Source organism: Leucopleurus acutus, assembly GCF_964270905.1.
Source record: "Leucopleurus acutus genome assembly, chromosome: 6".
Lineage (NCBI taxonomy): Eukaryota > Metazoa > Chordata > Mammalia > Artiodactyla > Delphinidae > Leucopleurus > Leucopleurus acutus.
Genome location: NC_139149.1, coordinates 42,423,332 through 42,443,346, shown reverse-complemented (window position 1 = coordinate 42,443,346; position 20,015 = coordinate 42,423,332). Strand labels below are relative to the sequence as shown.

Below are 20,015 nucleotides of genomic sequence, written 5' to 3'. Positions count from 1 at the left end.
AGTTGGCTATTTTTATGCTGGAATAGCAAAGTGTATAGTTTTTCAAAGCAAAGTATAAGGGCTTTTTATACAGGCCAGAAAATAATTTATCAAAGATCATGTTTGCTCTATTTTTAGCAAGATAAAGCAAAGCAAAACAAAAAGACATCTCATGAAGGAAAAAACCTGTTAGGTTGGTGTATTCTGCAATGTCTTTGCAAGTAACATATTTTGCTCTGCCAGAGAAAGACAGTTCATATCTCTCATCATAGCACAGTTAATTCCTGCTATGGCAAAGGTATTCAGAACCATATAGTTCTAGATTTCAAATAATCTGAGTTAATTGAAGTTCTGAGATATTCTGAAATTTGGGGATTGCTAACATATAAGATTATAAAACAAATGTAAACTCACCCTTCTAATCTTACATCCGGCAAACTTCTGTTCAGGGCAATCAAATCGCTGGCCATAAGGTTAAACTGATTGATTTTAAACAGTTCTTTCATTTTCTCCTGGTCATCTTTAGGAATCAGCACAGCCTTTCCCATTTCTCCTGGCCCTTCTTGGTTTCTTGAAATAACAGCTGTAAGACACACACAGGTACACACATACATACAAACATACAGATAATGAACTGAAAATATAAACTCATGTGTTGGATTAAATTCTAAAGGGTATCACTTATAAACTGGCTTAATCATAAAATCATCAAATCTCTATTGCCACTTACAAACCATGCACTACACTAAAGAAACAACTTATTTTAATTCATTAACTCAATGCTGCATGTTGTCCTTCAAGTCTATCACATATCATATGATCTGACTAATCATTAAGACAATAATTAAGCAACACAAAACACCAAAACTTAAAACTTCTCTTTCATGTTTTTTAATACACTTATTAGAGAGGGATGAAGTTGGGCTCTGGGCAGACTAAGTTGTACAAAATGATAAAAGAGAAATTTTAAAAACTTACCAAGATTAATTTACTTTTACATCCACTTAAATATTTTGGTATTTCAAATATCTACTGCCATTATATCTTTATAAAAGCAAGCAAGGTTGGCAACGCTTTATCCCCATCAGAATTTGATTTCTTTGTCAAATCATTTTCAAATAAGTGAAAAGAACTTTCATAGCAGTGACATATAATTTTAAATGTCAAGTTGGATTTGGAGGCTATGTGTTCCATAACTGGAATTTCAGAGCAATATTCTGGGCTTGATTGTTTTTATTAAGAGCATTCAGGATTCTACACAAGCTAATGTTCTTGCCATTTCCTCCAAGTTATCACCACACAAATGTCCCTTCTAGCTATAAAATACATGGTTCAATGTGTGTGTGTGTGTAGGCACATGCATGCATGCATATGTCTGGATGTATGCTAATATATAGTAATAAGACAAAGTTCCAGTCAACCCTAATGTACCCTTAACTTACTTTTCATAATGATATTAAATTAGGTTACCACGAAAGAAACGTAGTTCTGGTCTTGACTCTTCCAATGTTTTGCTGTATTATAGCACCTAACACATTAATCCTACTGAGTTTAATTTCCATATACTTTAAAGGGCAAATATATGGACCCTGATTACTTTAAAATGTATTTAAAATTTAAAGAATATTAAAAAGCTAAAACTAGAAATACCATATGATCCAGCAATTCCACTCCTGGGTATATATCCAGAAAAAACTAAAACAATAATTTGAAAAGATACATGCGCTGTACCTCAATGTTCATTGCAGCACTATGTATAAGAGCCAAGATATGGAAGCAACCCAAGTGCCCATCAACAGATGACTGGATTAAGAAGATGTGGCAAGCATATATATATACACACACACATATATATATATGTATATGTATAGAATATTACTCAGCCATAAAAAAGAATGACATATTGCCATTTGCAGCAATCTGGATAGACCTAGAGAATATTATGCTTAGTGAAATAGGACCGACAGAAAAAGATGAATACTATATGATATTACTTATATGTGGGATCTAAAAAATAATACAAATGAGTGTACATACTAAACAGAAACAGACTCATAGACATAGTAAACTTACTATGTTTACTATCTAAAAAATAATACAAATGAGTGTACATACTAAATAGAAACAGACTCATAGGCATAGTAAACTTACTATGTTTACTATGTTTACTACTCACCCTACAAATTTAGGGTTACCAAAGGGGAAAGGGAGGGGGAGAGAGACAAATTAGGGGTATGAGATTAACAGATACAAACTACTATGCATAAAATAGATAAGCAACAGGATTTACTGTAGAGCACAGGGAATATACCCAATATCTTGTAATAACCTAAAATGGAATATAATCTGCAAAAAAAAAAGTTGAATCACTATGCTGGATACCTGAAACTAACACAATTTTGTAAGTCAACTATACTTCAATACAAAATTAAAGGATAAAAAGCATGTGAAAATAATCCATAAATTACAGCATTTCATAGAATATAAATTCTAATATAAGAATATGGTCAAAACTAGGGTAGAACACAATAAGGAGACTTTCCTCTGATTTGACCATAATTATAAAACATCAAAACTGATATTACCAGTACTAATATACAATGGGTCTTCCAGTAGATTATTTTCTGTGAAAGGTTATTCTGAGTTTGGAATGGCAGGAGTCAAACTATAAAAGAGATTTAGAAATCTCTGGGGAACTTCAGATACGGGTATCATGAAGGTAATTAGCCTGTAAATCCTCTTATATGTAGAAAAATGGTAAGAACCGGGAAATTTTTAAATGAAAAAGATATATGTATTCAACCTCAAACTATTAAAAACAGTTATCTTAAAGCTTATGAAGACTCTCATTCACTTTAAGAAGCAAAAATAGAAATGATGGCAGGAATTTTATGAAAAAGCATGTTTTGTTCAATTATGAATCAGAAATCTAACAGTAATATGTTCCCTCAGGAGTTAGTAAGCCTATTGTCCCTGAAATCAGATGGAGTTGTTGGCATTGGCTTTGGGTGAATTTGTGCTGCTGGTGAGATGCTGGACTTAGGGCTTAAAGTACTTTTCATTTCTAGGATTTCTTTAAGTTTTGATTCCATAGAAACTGTTAAAAAGAATTTTTATAGTTTCCATAGGAGTCCTTCTAATTCTGAAGTAAAGGACATAATCAAGCTATATAATACTACCCACTGACCATAGATATTTTATATATGTGTCTGTATCTATATCTATCTAGAAGGAAATAGATTTTCAATCTAGATTGGTAGAGATAGATAGATAGATAGGTAGATGATAGATATTTTACATATTCTGGTCTGTAACCTTAATGTCAGAAAATATAGGATTAATTTTTTTCTGGGAAAAAGAATTTTTGATTTTTGATACATTAAAGAGAGCTTAAAGAATTTGAGGTTAAAAAAAATTAGAATTTTTAGAAATTAAGAAAGCAATTCATTCACCATTCACAGTTCTTTAAAATGTCCTCTATAAATTGTAACAAAAACACCTTACATTGCAGAGAAAGGCACTAGCATCAATGCAATGCTACCAAGACTGAAATAGATAGGAATGACTTTTACGCTACGTAGAAAAACCATGGAGCTCAACTCCATCATTGTAGACAATGAAGATCAAGTTATAGCACATTGAAGTACTTGTTTTTTGTAATATATTCAAAGCTGTGACCATTTCCTTTGCTTAGCATTTTGAAAATTATAGTTTTGTCAGTGGTATGGTAGAGTAAGTATCTCATTTTGTAGTCTTATCAACAAAAATAAAATTGTCATAAACAGTATCCATATACTTAGAACTAGTTTGCAAGCACATATAATCATTCTCCTTAATTATTCTCAGCTTCTTAGTGAAGAATAGATGACAACTTAATGTGTATCAGGTTAAGTGTCTCCTCCCCAAAGTTAAATATACTTTTCTATAATAGTCTCTAATGAATGCATATTTGACATTTTACAAAATGTTTTTTCTTATGCATGAGCAGACCTATTGGTATTTTTCACCTTGCTCAAGGAAAAAATGCTAAGTGATTATAACGTGGAACCAGCCTTTTTCTTTTCCTGGCTCTTACCTGGCAGAATACATATTGCTAGAAGAAGCAGGGTTTTTTTTTTATTATTATTCAAATAATATAAATAGGAAATAGAAAAGATTGTGCAGTTTAGTATGTAGTTTATCTCTGATCTCCAGTACCTTTAAATAGCAACTTTTATTTTTTTTCTCACCTGTTTATTTCTCTCCTCTACATAGTTTAAAGAAAAAGAAAATCCACCCACACACCTACGAGATACCATGCTCCTCCACAGCCAAAGTAAAAAAACAGAAAGAAAAGTCATTGAAGTTTTCGTGTTACTTTTCCACTCTTAATAGGCAACTATATTGGAGAAGGCAACTAAATCTACATTATACCTTGACTATTGATTTAAATATGGATGGAAATGTCCCAATTCCAAATCTGGTTTGGACTGTAAAAATAAATTAATATACTATGCTGGAAGGTATTTTCTTCCTAATTATATGGTTAAATAATTAAAAATGATAGATAATTTGACTCAATATGACATTATAAAACTTGTTGAAATATAAAAGCAGAATCATTATATATATGTACATACATATAACATATATCTTTCATTTTCTTTAACATAGTGCATACCGTATAGATTAAATGAGATTTATTTTTATCATAGAATTCCCATTGATAAAATGATGGCCACGAAAATATAAATAAACCAACTGATCAGTCTACCAAAACGAACACTACATATTAATTGCATTATGGCTTATGTACATTATGAACACTTTTTCAGTTGCAGAAATATCCCATTAACAATAAGCACTGTCTATTTGAAAAAAGAGAGATAAGACAGTTTATATTTAAAAACAAACTAGAGTAAAATAAAATTTAGGTCATTTTAAAGTAAAGATTTTATTATGTTAAAGAACATAGTAATATACGATGCATATTGGTAAAAGCATGACACTGGACCAAAATCTAAATATTATCCCATCTGCCATACTTTCCAAAAAATTACCTCAAATTATATTTCTATCCTCAGATCTACTCAGCTGTTAATTTCTGTATATTTGCCTTTAAAATCTTTCCTTTCAATGATACTGCAGCTCTTCTCCAATTTTCATCTCTTCCAAATCGTCAATTGAAATAAATTTAAAACCTTGACTTTTAATCTCTCTAATCTTTGAATATTCATACTTCATTGCTAATAATCAGTTTCCCTAAGACAATGCTGTTTGCCTTGTCAATCATAAACAAGTCTGCAGTGGAGTCAGAAGATGAGGAAATCACACTAGCCGCTGGATCACCATCCCACCATCCAAACCATTTTGCCTTCCACTCAGTGTTCCGTGGGCCATGCTCTTTTGCAAATCTACAGACCCTGAGTTTATAAAGAATAATTCTTGTTAAAGTAAAGGAACTCCGTATGTCTTTACTTTGGCCCATTTCTATTAGAAACAATGATAGACTTCAAATATCAATATTATAATACAGAGCTTAATATATATATATATATATATATATCAAACAAAATTCATTCTATTTAATGTGGGAATAAATGGCAATTCACTTGCTACACTTTTGAAAAAAACTATGCATTTTTATAAATCTGATACATCTGTCAATAATACTTTTTTAAAAATTTTAACATGGACATATATGGTGCTCTGGTTTCTGCCCATTACATTTCAGTAACTAGATTTTTATGCAGCAAGAATATTGCAAATAGCAAGCTCCAATGGGATCAAGTCCAGCAGATATTAGCTACTATTTCCCAGTAGGGTGGTACCCCTTATTAATAAGGCAGCATTTTCCACCAGCTAAGTGAGAGATCATTCACAGGACCAAGGGAACACTAATTTCCAAAACTGTCTTTTACTTATTTTTTAAATCAAAAATATATTCTTTTTATTATATATAAAAATAATACATGCTCATTTAAAAGAAAGAATAAAGAGAGAAAGGGGGAGGAAGGAAGGGAGACAGAGAGAAAGAGATAGGTAGGTAGCCACGATGAAAAAAAAGTGAAAAATCAGTTAAACTTCTGCTTGAATGGTCAACTTTAATTTATTCAGAAACATACTTATATATTTAAAATATGATCGTTCATGCATGCTGAATTTTATCACTTCATTTATCATTATGATACATACTTGTTTTTATCGTTTAAAAAGCAATTGTTAAAATCTACCCAAATAAATATGTGAATCCATACCTACCTTATAATGGCTGCAAAATATAGCATAACATGGTCCTACCATGATTTATTTAACTAATTCTTCGTCTTTGAACATTTATGTTGTTTCTGTAATCTCTATTATAAACGATGATTCAATTAATTTTCTTCCTTAGTCTACATCTTTAAAAATTTGTTTAAGAATTTGTTTTGAAAATATGGTAGAAATTTAATGAGGAAATTACAGATTAACCATGCTATAATATAATTATTGTTTATCTCATCTTTTTTGACTTTCCTTCTGATATTCCTCTGGCTAGGAATTTCCTCCTATGTCTGATGACTGAAATAATCCCTGTTCACCAATTTCAACTTTCAGATAAGGTAAACACTCTCTCTTCTCTGTTTTTATAGCTCTTTTACTTTATTCCATTACGTCTTTTATAATACTCCATTACCATTATCTGTTTACATGTAATGGCAGAGAGTCTAACTAGTGAACTGTCCCATTTTACTTCCTCCTAGATACACAGATATACAACATTCCTCAGCCTCCCCGACATTTAAGTGTGGTTTTGTAACTGAGGATAGAAATGCTATGGGCCTGGCCAATAACAATTTCCCATGTGCAATTCTCCATGCTCTTTCCTTGGCTCTAGCAACTTTGGAAGCCACGTGTTGAAAACGGCAAAGCCATCACAAGGAGGCGGTAACATAGATGCCTGAATCACCACTTGGAGGACAGCCACCAGCTGATCAGGTATGCCCACTGCATAATTTATATGAGAGCAAAAACACTTTATTTTGCTAAACCATTGGGACTGCAGACCTATCTGTTATACCTGATAGTGTTATTTTTATTAGAGCACTTTATTCTTTCCCCTTTCGTCTATGAAGACTCACCAACGTATTCTGCCTCAACTTTGACTCAGCTCAGTGCCTGACACCATTCATTCAATCAGTGAATAAGTTCAAAAAAGTAGAAGGAAACTTTGAGACAATCTAGTTCTATCGAGAGACTGAGGAACAGAGCAATTAAAGTAGAGGTTTTTCCCACCTCAAAGATGTATAAAATGATCCATGTGGTATTTAAAAAAAAGTAAAATCTCTGCTTCATACCTATTTTTTATATTAAAAATTAGTCCTCACTAGTATTTAATATTTAGGTTGAGAATAATATATGTATGCATAATAAATAAATTTAGATACATTAACACAAGTTGAAAAATTTCTACAGATAGTGGCACACAGTTAAAATGTGTGAAGACTATGGTCTTAAGAGGTTTTAATTAGATCACAAATCAGACCCTAAGCAGACAGTTAAAGAAACCATTTAAATAAAGTGAAGTATGCAATTAATCTATTTCAGACCCCAATGGTAATTTTTAATAAAAATAGTAGTCTGTGGAACTGTTACAAATGGTTCTCAATAATAACTCAATACAAAATATGGCTGCTTAAATACTGGCAGCTATTAGCCTTACAATAATGGACTTTTCTTTCTTGTCCATAATTTCTTCTTTTGTAAAATATTTAAATAACTTCACAGTGTTATATAAATGGAAGTTATATGCCAATGCATATATGTACTACAGTAGATGCCCATATCACACATTCCTGTAATATTCTATAAAAGAAAATGAAACATAGCTTATAAATTATGACTCAGAAATCTTTTATAAAAATATATTGTAAGGAAATATGGATATGCCCCAAATTTTACTGGCATAGATAATTAAAGTAATATTATGTGTTTTTACATGCAAGAAAAAAAATAAATGTATATTTTCCCCCTCTCCATATAGATACTATATACTACATATGTATTATACTAAATACTATATATACCACATTTTAAATACAATATAAATTGTGTTATATCCACATACAAAAAACATAAATTAAAATTATGCTATAGAAAAATATTTAATTATGTAGATGTTCATATTATACTTAAGTGAAAAAAGAGGTCATGAAACAATACTAAAAAATAAGCCCATTTCTATAAAAAAAAGTTATATGATGTATAAACGTATGTCACCAACGGAGACTTGCAGTGGTTTCTTAGATTAGAAGAACTTTTACATTCTTTCTTTAGCATCATCTGTATTGTTTAAATCAGTTCAACTGTACTTAATAAGGGGATTTCAGCTGCATATTAACCAAAACTCTGGTTTCAGTCATGATGGATATAACATGGCTTTTACAGTGATAGATACAGAAGGTGAAGTTAGTGGATGTTGGGGGAATGAAAAAGAAGGGATCAGTGTTGAGTGGAGTTCCTGAAAGAAGGAAAGCTACTTAATGTACCTAAGATGACAAGCAGGTAGAAGAGTATCATAAAGAATTATGGTTTGTTTTAGCAGGAAAGTTCTCACAGGAGCTTCACTATAATTTACAGATGAGGAAAACTATTTAAGTAAGGACAGATAGCAAAGTTCTTGGTTCCTCTTTTATGAAAAAGCAAATTTCTATATTAGTATAAATTTTTTTCACTCTCCTTTCACAATCGTCCTTACAAAACCATCTACATGTCTATTAAAGCCACTGCTATTCTTCTGTACATTAAGAGGTTGTTTGGCACCTGTTACAGTCATAAATATTTCCTAGAAACAATGGACCCAACTTTTAAAATGTTCACTAAGGTAATATAATAATGCTGAAACATGAAATTATTTCCTTCTGCATTAAGAATGAGATTCCTCATTAAAAGTATTGAAAAGGTCCTCAGCTTGCAATGGCTCTAGTAATAACCTTAGTCTCAGCTTTAAATAGGAAATCTCCCCATCCCCCAACTTCTGCCTACACTGCCCCCCCGCAAAAATTTTTTTTTTGGAAACAAAACTCGAATTTTGGCTTCAAGATGCATTGGGAAGCCCTTTGTAAGGAGACAGCATAGTGGAACAATGGCCATTTTAAAGAAGCCCCTTACATAACCCAACACTACAAATTATTCCTAAAATACACAATAATAAACTCTCAGCATTTGATATATCATCACACATATGATTCATCAAGTTCGCAAAAATATACCCACTTTAGCCAAAAAAAAAAAAGCACTGCATTCATTGACTGTACATCTAATTGAGGTAGTAGATACATATTTTTTAAATAATTTCTGAATGTAACATTTTACTTATGCAACTGCATAAGATGTCCAATAAAGCTTGAAATTAGCTACTATTAGTCACAGAAAATGTGAAGCAAATATTACTCAGGAGGTTCTTATGATTCCACATGTCAGAAGTAAAAAAAAAAAATCCTTCACAAAGGTCTGCAATTAAAAATTATAATACTGTGAGCAGAAAAATGGTTCATCTCAAATACCCTAAAGTATTTTAAGCCATAAAATTAAATTTACTGCTGGATTGTGCTTTTCTGGCGGCAGTTGTGCTGAATGTCTTTATTTGGTCCACTAGGTCTCCCTCTGCACCATCTCCAGCCTGCTGTATCAAGGGTTGCTGACCTCTATTTCACATCATCCAGGTTCCCTTGTCCTTTGACTTCTGGTTGGGAAGGCACTGACAGATATTAGGGGATAGGAGATGAAAGAGGTTGAGGTATTTATTTCCCTGGTTCCTTCTCTGTGGGGTTGCTGACGGTTGGTTCTCTCACTCACAACTATAATTTATTTCATGGGGAGTGCCCTATGACCAGTTAATGAAGGAAGAAACAGTGCAAGGCTGGATTAACTAAGAATTTACTAGTCCTTGTTAAAAGCTGCTACTTTACAGCCCTACTCAGGGGTGGTCCTGAAAGTCAGTGGGTGAAAGGAAATCCTCCCATCATGCAGGAAGTCAGAGAGGAAATTTGGCTGAATACTGTGTGAAAGGAGAGATGGCTTGAGTTAGGGATCTACACTCATCCATGAGCAGTGGCTAACAGGTTGGACAACTGATAGGGGACTTAAAACACCAAGACTGGAAAATCAATGGCAAAGAGGTCTGATGGAGGAGTATATGAGTGGTCCTCTTGAAATGGGCACAAAAGATGGAGATTCAGGTCCCATGTAATCTCCCAGAGAGGGCTTCCATGGCAGAGGAGCCTCTCAATAATCACACGGACAAAATTATCCTTCCTATAGCTGTCATTCTTTTTTTTTTTTTTTTTTTTCAATTAATCCAGTGCTTGCTCAATGGGGGAAGTACTAATAGGCCAGGATGGCACAAATGCACACTATGCACTGATTTGACAACATGAACTTCTCACCACAGTTGACATGGTTATGGCCACCCGACTTGCCAATAGTAAAAGACAACACACAGCCAATCATATGGCACCATTCTTGACCAATTTGTATGAGGTCAAGTCTATTGGACCCCTTTCATCATTGCGAAAGAAAAAAAAAGTCTTCTTAAAGGGAGAAACAGGTATCTGGGATCTGTCTCCTCTGGCCACAATTCTGTCAGCACCACCATTTGTAGACTTACAAAATCTTTATTTTACTTGGGTTTTGACACAATCTTACCACAGACCAGGGGAAATAATTTATGGGGGGGAAAAGAAAATGACCCCCGAGCTCACCAAAAAAAAAAAAAAAAAATCTCAAGCCCTCAACATCTAGAAGCAATTGACTTGATAGAATGGAATAATCTGCTAGACTACTATAGAAGCTTTGGGGAGAAAAATCTTGTGGATTGGGGATGCCATCCCACAGGATGCTATGTACCTTAAAGCACTATCCAATGCATAATGTCATATCTCCTAAGACAGAATGCACAGGTCCAGGAACCAAGGGAGGATGTGAGAGTGGCCTCTTTCAGCAAAGTCACTGAAGGAAAATTTCTATCTCTACAACCTAGCCTTTATGGGGAGAAGGGTACTAGTTTCCATGGGAAAAAAATGCTTCCACTAGAGAACACAATCAAGGATCTGTAAAATTGGAAATTGAGTCTGCCCTCTGGCCATTATGAACTCCTTAAGCTGTCTAACCTTCTCCACAGAGAAAGGGACAACAATAGTGGTTGAGGTGATTGATATTATTTACCAGTAGGAAATTAGACTGCCACCACATAACGGGGACAAGGAGAACTATTTCTGAACCTAGAGGTTTCTCTGGAGTGTCTTATTTATGTGATAGGCTAGGTAATAGAATAATGAGGCAACACAATAAAGGTAGACCAATCAGGCTTATAACACAGGATCATACCACCAGTAACTAGTCTGATCATACCATACAGACTAGTTACTGACACAGCTTAGGATACACGTAGAGTAACTGCAGCTATAAGAATGTATAATTATCATCTAAGACCTCATGAGCAGCTACATGTCATAAGACTATAGCAGCTATATTTTATATTAAGAATTTTTTTCCTTACTTTTTGTTTCTAGATTACCTTATACAAAGAGCACTGAGGTTTACTAACATTTTAGATTTTGTTTGGGAATATGATAAAACTGATATAAATTCATAAGAATATGGTAGTTGATACGATTCACATATCCCTTATACTAGGGACACATATTTTTTATCTGGAAAAGAGATATGCTGAAAAAAAAGAAAAGAGGAATGGAATGCAGAATTTTCCATTTGTTCCTCCAGATCCACATTCCACTCGACCTTTCTCAAACTATGCCCAGGAGGCTGCCTTTTTTTTTTTAAATAAATTTATTTATTTATTTGCTTTTATTTCGGCTGTGTTGGTTCTTCATTGCTGCGCATGGGCTTTCTCTAGTCGTGGTGAGCGGGGGCTACTCTATGTTGTGGTGCACGGGCTTCTCATTGTTGTGGCTTCTCTCATTGCAGAGTACGGGCTCTTGAGCACAGGCTCAGTAGTTGTGGTGCACGGGCTTAGTTGCTCCGCGGCATGAGGGATCTTCCTGGGCCAGGGATCGAACCCGTGTCCCCTGCATTGGCAGGCAGATTCTTAACCAATGTGCCACCAGGGAAGCCCGAGGCTGAATTTTATAGACTTTCTTCTCTGGCTTCAGATTGGATTTGGCCAATGAGACTAACCAGTAAGAAGTTGGACAGTAAGACAAAATAAAATTAAGACATTTACTCCCTTGGGTCTTTCTTGTGTAGTAGCCACAAACTGGCTATGTCCTCAAACTATAGGCCATAGTCTCTCAGGTAGCCCTCTCCATAGAGGTATTTTTTACGAGTTCATATAATTGCTTCCTTCCCTCCCACTTAAAGTCCAGGAGTGGTAATGACTTAACCCCTGATTACTAGTGCCAGTGTACAACCATTTTTTGTTGCATTCTCTAAACTCTGTTGATGCTTTTGTAAACAGCCTTGTTATTATACTCTCCTTGGCTACTTGCTTGAAAGTGCCATCTGTTTCCTGCTTGTAAGAGTTTAAAAAGGAAAGTGGGAGCTGCAGTGGATTCCCCACTTACATGACAAAGTTTATGGTTTGACCAGTTTAGTACGATAATTTTAAAATTTAAATGCTGTTATAAAAATCAACACAATGCTCAACCACCAGTAAGGTACATATTTAAGTGAACACACTCTTTCTTAAAACTCATCAGATCTATATGAAATACTGTCAAATATGCCCTGGCTTTTATTATCTAAACCATTTTTATTAAAGGAAATTTTGGTTACTTCATAAGGTCAAGGGCAAATTGTGGGTGCTTACTCACCTAGACAAGCTACAGATTAAATTAGTGACCCAATAAAAAACAACAGACGGTGCTCTGAGCCTGAGGAGAAACAATGACCCCTTCCTTCTTCTTTCTCTATATAGTTCACTCTTAAAATCCTTAACATTTTACCTGACTGTACATAATATGTACATCATATACATGTATGCATATACATACATATGTTTATATTTGTGCAAAAATATATATGTATACCCACATACATACATACACACACAGATTTGGGGGGATGGTAATGTTTTAAAATATCTTTACCGATACTACTTTTTTCTTTCATATTTAATAATTTAATTGTCACCTTTTCATAACTACCTATAGAAGTGTTTAATTTTCATTACATACACATTGCTAGTTTAATCCTCTACTACTTAAAACCTATTGAGGTTAAAATTTATTTATGGAAATTCTGCCCTAGGACTTGAGTTTCAAGGTAACTATGAATCTTTTGAGTAATTTTTCCCATGAAATTATTTTAACCTGAAGGAAAAGCAGTTTACTCTGGCACAGCTGTCTTCCAATGTTTATAATACATCCAGTTTTCTGTAGGAATAAGTAATAGCAGTCACTTTAGGAAACAACTTTAAAATTTGTTTGCATTAGTAGTTAATGTTATCCGATAGGTAAATTCCATTGCAATTTGTGGTTAATAGCTCTTTATTCATGCTACTGGGAAGGGGCAGCTAATTTCATATGTATCATTATATTGTTTTATTTTCAGTTATTTTATATTTATTCCTCTGCATGAATAAACTGATTTGAATTATTACCTTTCTTATTTTATATTTCAAAGAGGTAAAAATACTCCAGTGATTTCAAAATGAGGTGGTTTTGCTTCCTTTTTTTGAAGTGCAGTTATGAGTTTTTTAATAAGTGGACTTTAAGATTGCTTATTGACCATATTTTAGTTCCTTGTCCACTGTGGCACAGCAAAAAAAAAAAAAAATTCACTATCCTTTTGATATTGTTTCCTTCCAGCTCTGTTTCTTCATTCTGGCTTCTTTTTTCCTATGTACTCTGCTAATTCATACAGTCTCAAACAGGAGACCAATTGAATGAAAAGACTTAATCTGCATAGGTTATATGCAACACGTTTTGCCATACTGACTTGCATTCATCAAAACCCAGACACCTACATATCTTATAAAATTATAAACTCACAGTATCTCAAGATTGGAAATTTAGGTATTTTGTCTGAATGCACAAGTGTTTTCAACAGAGAATTGTTTAGAGCCAGTTTACCTCAGCTGACACACAAAACAGAATTTAGCTTGCAAATGTTTTGCAAATTTATCTCTATGATCTTAACAATAAAAAGTGTCTCAGGAAAAATAGATTGATGGGAAAATAAAGCAGGTAGACTAATGCAGTAAAGTTCCTTTACATACTGAGTATCACATCTAAGCAGAATCACGTGATAGTAGCAAGTTGCTATTACCTTGCATTAACTGACATAATATGTTCACTCACTGAAAACTACTTAGGGATCCCCAGCTTGAGATGGTAAAGATGGTACGATATCTCCCTTGTAAGAAAGAATATGGAATCATTATGTGAAACCATTCTGCTCTTGCTAAAAGATGTTCCCATAAATTTAAAGCAAGCTTAAGAGGAGGTGCAAGGCAGAAGTTATCATTATTTAACTGTAATTATTTAGGTAATCTTCATTTTAAACTATGCAGATTAGAAGAAAGGAAGCAGGGAAGACAGAACCAAACTTTGTCAAGTTTAACTGTGCAAGGTTCAGGATATATTTCCCCACAGAGTACAACTCAGAAATTCATATATTAATAAAATTTTTTCTTCTTAGAGTTTTTCCTCTTCTTCCCATTTTTCTCATCTAATGTGAATTATTGTCACCTTCTCTTTGTCCTGTCAGATCCCAACAACTTATCAAGACATTTTGTAGCCTTTCTTCCTGCCTACAAATTATCCAGTTCATGCAGATTTCCTTTTTCAAGTGTGGGGTAGTATTTTTTAAAATAAATTTATTTATTTCATTTATTTACTTTTGGTTGCACTGGGTCTTCGTTGCTGCGCGCGGGCTTTCTTTAGTTGCGGCAAGCGGGGGCTACTCTTTGTTGCGGCACGCGGGCTTCTCATTGCAGTGGCTTCTCTTGTTGTGGAGCACGGGCTCTAGGTGGGTGGGCTTCAGTAGTTGTGGCTCGCGGGCTCTATAGAGTGCAGGCTCAGTAGTTGTGGCACATGGGCTTAGTTGCTCCGTGGCATGTGGGATCTACCCAGACCAGGGCTCATACACAAGTCCCCTGCATTGGCAGGTGGATTCTTAACCACTGCACCACCAGGGAAGCCCCATGTGTGGGGTAGTATTTCATTAAACAGTTTCAAGTTCTGTTTTTATGTATATTTCATGTTTAGTTATAATTGTTGAGATATAACCGAACACTTAACTCTTATAAGATATGATGAAACCATCTCCTCACATTCAATTCAATTCAATTCAACAAGCATTTATTGACTTCACTATGCCAGGTCTATTTGGGATGCTGGGCATATATCAGTAAACAACACAGAAAAAATTTCTACCCTAGTGTTTCTTACATCTTATACATCCACAGTTCTGCTTCACCCACCAACAGTTTTCATTTTCTTCTATGATATCTTTCTTACCAGTACCACTAGAAAATTTTCGTTGGAAAGTTGTGTTACTGTCCAATATAAACAAGAACAAAACATGCAAAACTTAAGCTGTGTTCATGTGCTAGGCACTGCTCTTAGCATGTTATATACATTAACTCAATCTGCATAACAAGTTTATGGAATGTGCACTAGTTATCACAGTCCTAATTTTATGGAAGAGTAAACACAGAAATAGAGAAAACTTAAATAATGTCAAGCTTGCCCAGTTAATAAGTGAAGTCCTGATCAAACCCAGGCAGCTTGACCTCAGAGTTTGTGCTATTTACCAGTAAACACACACACACACACACACACACACACCCCATATCTGCCCAAAATCTCTCCAGAAAGGTTTTTATAGCATTCCTTTTAATGTGGTTACTTTAATTATCTGTTTGATAGCAAAGAAATCCAAAACTCAATTCAGGATCTCTGATTTAGCTGAAACTATGCTGTATATTTAAAATCAATCTAAAGGCATCAAATTCTACTGAATAATTTTCAGAGCACAGTATTTTTCCTTTTTGTAATCAGTTTAACTTTTTAAAGGAAAGTAATCAGTTTAACTTCACTGATTTAAAATGTCCCTCTTTAATACTGAACTGATATTCTTCATGTTAACTCAGAGAATTCACATCTGTTAAAAATAATTAAATTTTCCCTACAAATGAGAGATAAATTGTATTAAGAGAATAGTGTATATATTTTACTACTCCCTAATGCCATGACTTTTCTGCCTTGTGACAAAGCATAGGCAGTCTATACAACCAAATATTTCATCCTTGCAAAATGATTCTAATAACTGTGTAATTATTTCTGCAGGAAACATAAAGTCCCTTTAGATAGTAGCTTAATTTGCATATTGTTAATTTGACACAGACATATAATAAAACATAAAGGAGCAAACCTTAGTGAGTCAGAATGAGTTAATCAATTTAATACCTAATGACAAATGTACCTGGTTCTTATTCTAAATCCATTGTTCCGAGCCTGTGAGCATATTTCTCCTGGCTAGAAACCTGTGAATGCTGGATATCTCTTTCTTTTTTATAACATCTATATACTTATTAGATACAAATATAGTTTCCCTAACTTCCGTATAAATGAGATTGCCCTCTCTTGGATGATTAAATATCTCCTGAGATAATGAAGTAGATTCTAGTTATATCCATCTTCAGATGAAAAATTTTTAAAAAAAAAGAAAACTCAGAAACGCCAGTAGTTTTAAGGTTAATTCTTGGCCCTCATAGTTAAGGTGTATTTTTCAAAACTAACTTTATTTAAATATTATTTAAACACAATAAAATACACTCATTTGGTGTACAGTTCAATGAATTATGACAAACGTATATACCTATTTAACCACCCCCCCAACCAAAACACAGAATATCCATTATTCCCAAAGTCCCCATGTGCCCTTCCAGTCAGGCCCACACAGATGCTCAAACTTGCTCCTATGTCTTGTCACTAGAGTTTAGATTTGTTTTTTATAGCATCTGTATAAATAAAATGATACAGTATGTAGCCTTTTGTGTCTGATCTCTTTCCCTCAGCATATTGTTAAGATGCGTCTGTAGAGATGACTACTGACTGTATCAGTAGTCATCTCTCTTGAGTAAACACTTAGGAATAAAATTGTTGGACTGTATGGTAAGAGTATTTTTAAATTTATAAGAAATTGCAAATCTTTCTCCAAATCACATTCCTGCCAGCAATGTGTGAGAGTTCCAGTTGTTCCACATCCTCACCACTACTAGATGCTGTTATCATTTCTGATTTGGGCCTAAAAATGAGTATGCAGCTACATCTCATTGTAGCTTTTATTCTAAGGGTAAAATATATTTTATTTGATAGTTTGATATTGATTTATAAATTGTAAATATTTAGACAAATAGTATGAGTGTCATATTTGTTGTCTTGAGCTCCATCTGGCAAACCTTTGGAGGTGAGTTTAGATTGAGGCATTGTAGGGGCATCAATAAGGAAACAATTAGCTTCAACTCCCCTACACAGTTCTGGAGAGGACACTATAGAAATACATTTTATGTCCACATGACAAAAATTTCTTTCTCTAGATGGACATCATAAAAGCTGACTTATGCTTCTGTGTGTCAGTCACACATGGTCCCATTTCCAATTTTTTTGGATCTCAGATATTTCAATAGATATCACCTCTACCTCTCGTGGTCCTTGTTTGTAAAAATAGTTCTTCTGCGTGTAGAACACTATCAATAATACTGATATTCATTTGTTTTTTTTTCTGACACATTTCCTTTATGTAGATCTAACTTTCTGCTATGTTATTTTGTTTCTTTAAAAGAATTTCTGGTTTTCCCTGGTGGTGCAGCGGTTGAGAGTCCACCTGCCAATGCAGGGGACATGGGTTTGTGCCCCGGTCCGGGAAGATCCCACATGCCATGGAGTGGCTAGGCCCGTGAGCCATGGCCGCTGAGCCTGCACGTCCGGAGCCTGTGCTCCACAGCAGGAGAGGCCACAGCAGTGAGAGGCCTGCGTACTGAAAAAAAAAAAAAAAAAAAAAAAGAACTTCTTTCAAAATTTCTTACAGTACAGGTCTGAAAGCAATCAATTTCCTCAGTTTTTGTTTAAGAAAATGTTTGCTTCACTTTCATTACTGAAGGATAATTTCATTAGATATAGAAATCTACACTGGTAGTTTTTTTTTTTTTCCCCAACGCTCTAATAATTTCACTCCATTCTCTTCTTGTTTGCGTGGTTTCTGATAAGCAGTTTGTTATAATTCTTATCCCTTTGTAAGGCTTTCCCCTTCACATTTTCTATTTGTCTTTGGTTTTCTGCAATTTTAATATGAGATGCCTAGGTGTGTGTTTTTGTTATTTATCCTATTAGGGTTCTCTGAGCCTGTGGGATCTGTGGTTCAAGGAAACAATTATTTCTTCAAATACCTTATCTGCTCGTTTTCCTTTTCTTCTCCTTCTGTTATTCCAATTACACAAATGTTACACTTTTTACTTGTTCTTACAGTCTTGGATTTTTAAAAAATGTTTCCAATCTTTTTTCTCTTTGCGTTTCAGGCTGAGTAACTTTTACTGCCCTATCTTCAAGTTTGTTCTTTCTTTCCTTACTTGTGTTAAGTCTACCAGGAGCACACTGAATGCATCCCATATTTCTGTTATGGTGTTTTTAATTTCTAATATTTCCTTTTAAATTTTTGTTATAGTTTCCATATATCTGCTGACATTATCCAAGTGATGCTGCATGTTGTCTACCTTTTCCATTAGAGTGTGTAACGTATTATCATAATCATTTTAAATTTCATATCTGATACTTACATCTGAACCATATCTGAGTCTTGTTCTGATGATGACTTTGTTGCTTCTCAATATATTTTATCTTGCCTTCTGGCATGCCTTACAAATTTTTGTTGAAAGGCAAACTTGTAGAGGGTAATGAATACTGAAGTAAATAGGCCTTTACTGTGAGAATTTATGATAATCTGGCCAAGAGTTGGGTTGTTTGATGTTTATTCTATCTATCCCATTAAAGTCTTTGTAATCAGATATATTAATATAATTTACATACAATAAAATTCATCCTTATTAAGATTAGTTTTGACAAATGTATATAGATATAATCACCACCCAAACCAAAATATAGACTACTTCCAGACTTCAATTAGTTTCATTGTGCTCAGTTGCAGACAACCCACTTCTCACACTTCCAGCCCAATAGCCACTGTAACTGTCTTGTTACAGTTTTTACTGTTTTACTGTACTGTTACAGTAGAGTTTTACTGTACTGTTACAATTTTTACTATTTCAGAACTTCATATAAATAGAATTGCACATTATTCAGTTTTCTGTGTCTTTTTGTATGTCTGCCTCCTTTTACTTAGCATGATGTTTTTGATATTTAGCCATGTTCCTCTGTGCATTAATTTATTTTTTATTATTAAGTAGAACTTCTCAGTAAGTATGTATCAAAATTTGTTTAATTCATTCACCAGTTAATGGACACTTGATCATTTCCAATTGTTGGATGTTAAAGATAAAGCAGTTATAAACATTTGCACATGGGTATTTGTGTGGACATATCCTCCCGGTTAAATATTAAGGAATTGGATTGGCGGAGCATATGGTAAGTACATGGTTAAATTTACAAGAAGGTATCAAACTTTTCCAAAGTGTATCTTTTTCCATCTTTACCAGCAATTAATAAGATTTCTAGTTGCTCTGCATTCTAGCCAGAACTTGGTATTTTTAGCCTTTTGGCTTTAGCCACTCTAGTACATGTGTGTTCTTATTTTGAATTTAACTTGAATTTCCCTAATGCTATGATGTTCAGCATCAGTTTATGTGCATATGTGCTGTCAAATGATCTTCTCTGGTGAAGCGTCTGGTCAAATTTTTTGCCCATTTGTTTTACTTGGGTAGTCTGTCATCTCATTATAAACTTATAGGAGTTCTTTATGCATTCTGGATAAAGTACATTATAAGATATGTGTTTTGCAAATGTTGTCTGCCACTTTGTGATTTTTTTTTCCTTAATGGTATCTTTTGAAAAACAGAATTTTAAATTTTTATCAACTCCAATTCATCAATGTCTTTT

At 33.9% G+C, this 20,015-nt stretch overlaps 1 protein-coding gene across 4 annotated transcripts in view; it reads right to left on the bottom strand.

Moving 5' to 3' along the window:
* Positions 1 to 20,015, bottom strand: part of GALNT13 (polypeptide N-acetylgalactosaminyltransferase 13) — a gene marked incomplete at its 3' end in the record, with an annotated part of 559,595 nt that overhangs the window by 347,574 nt on the left and 192,006 nt on the right. For all 4 annotated transcript variants that reach the window (XM_082841320.1, XM_082841322.1, XM_082841323.1 and 1 more), the window contains one exon: positions 394 to 562. In XM_082841320.1, the coding sequence (XP_082697446.1) occupies positions 394 to 562 (169 nt within the window). The remainder of the gene's footprint in view (positions 1 to 393; positions 563 to 20,015) is intronic.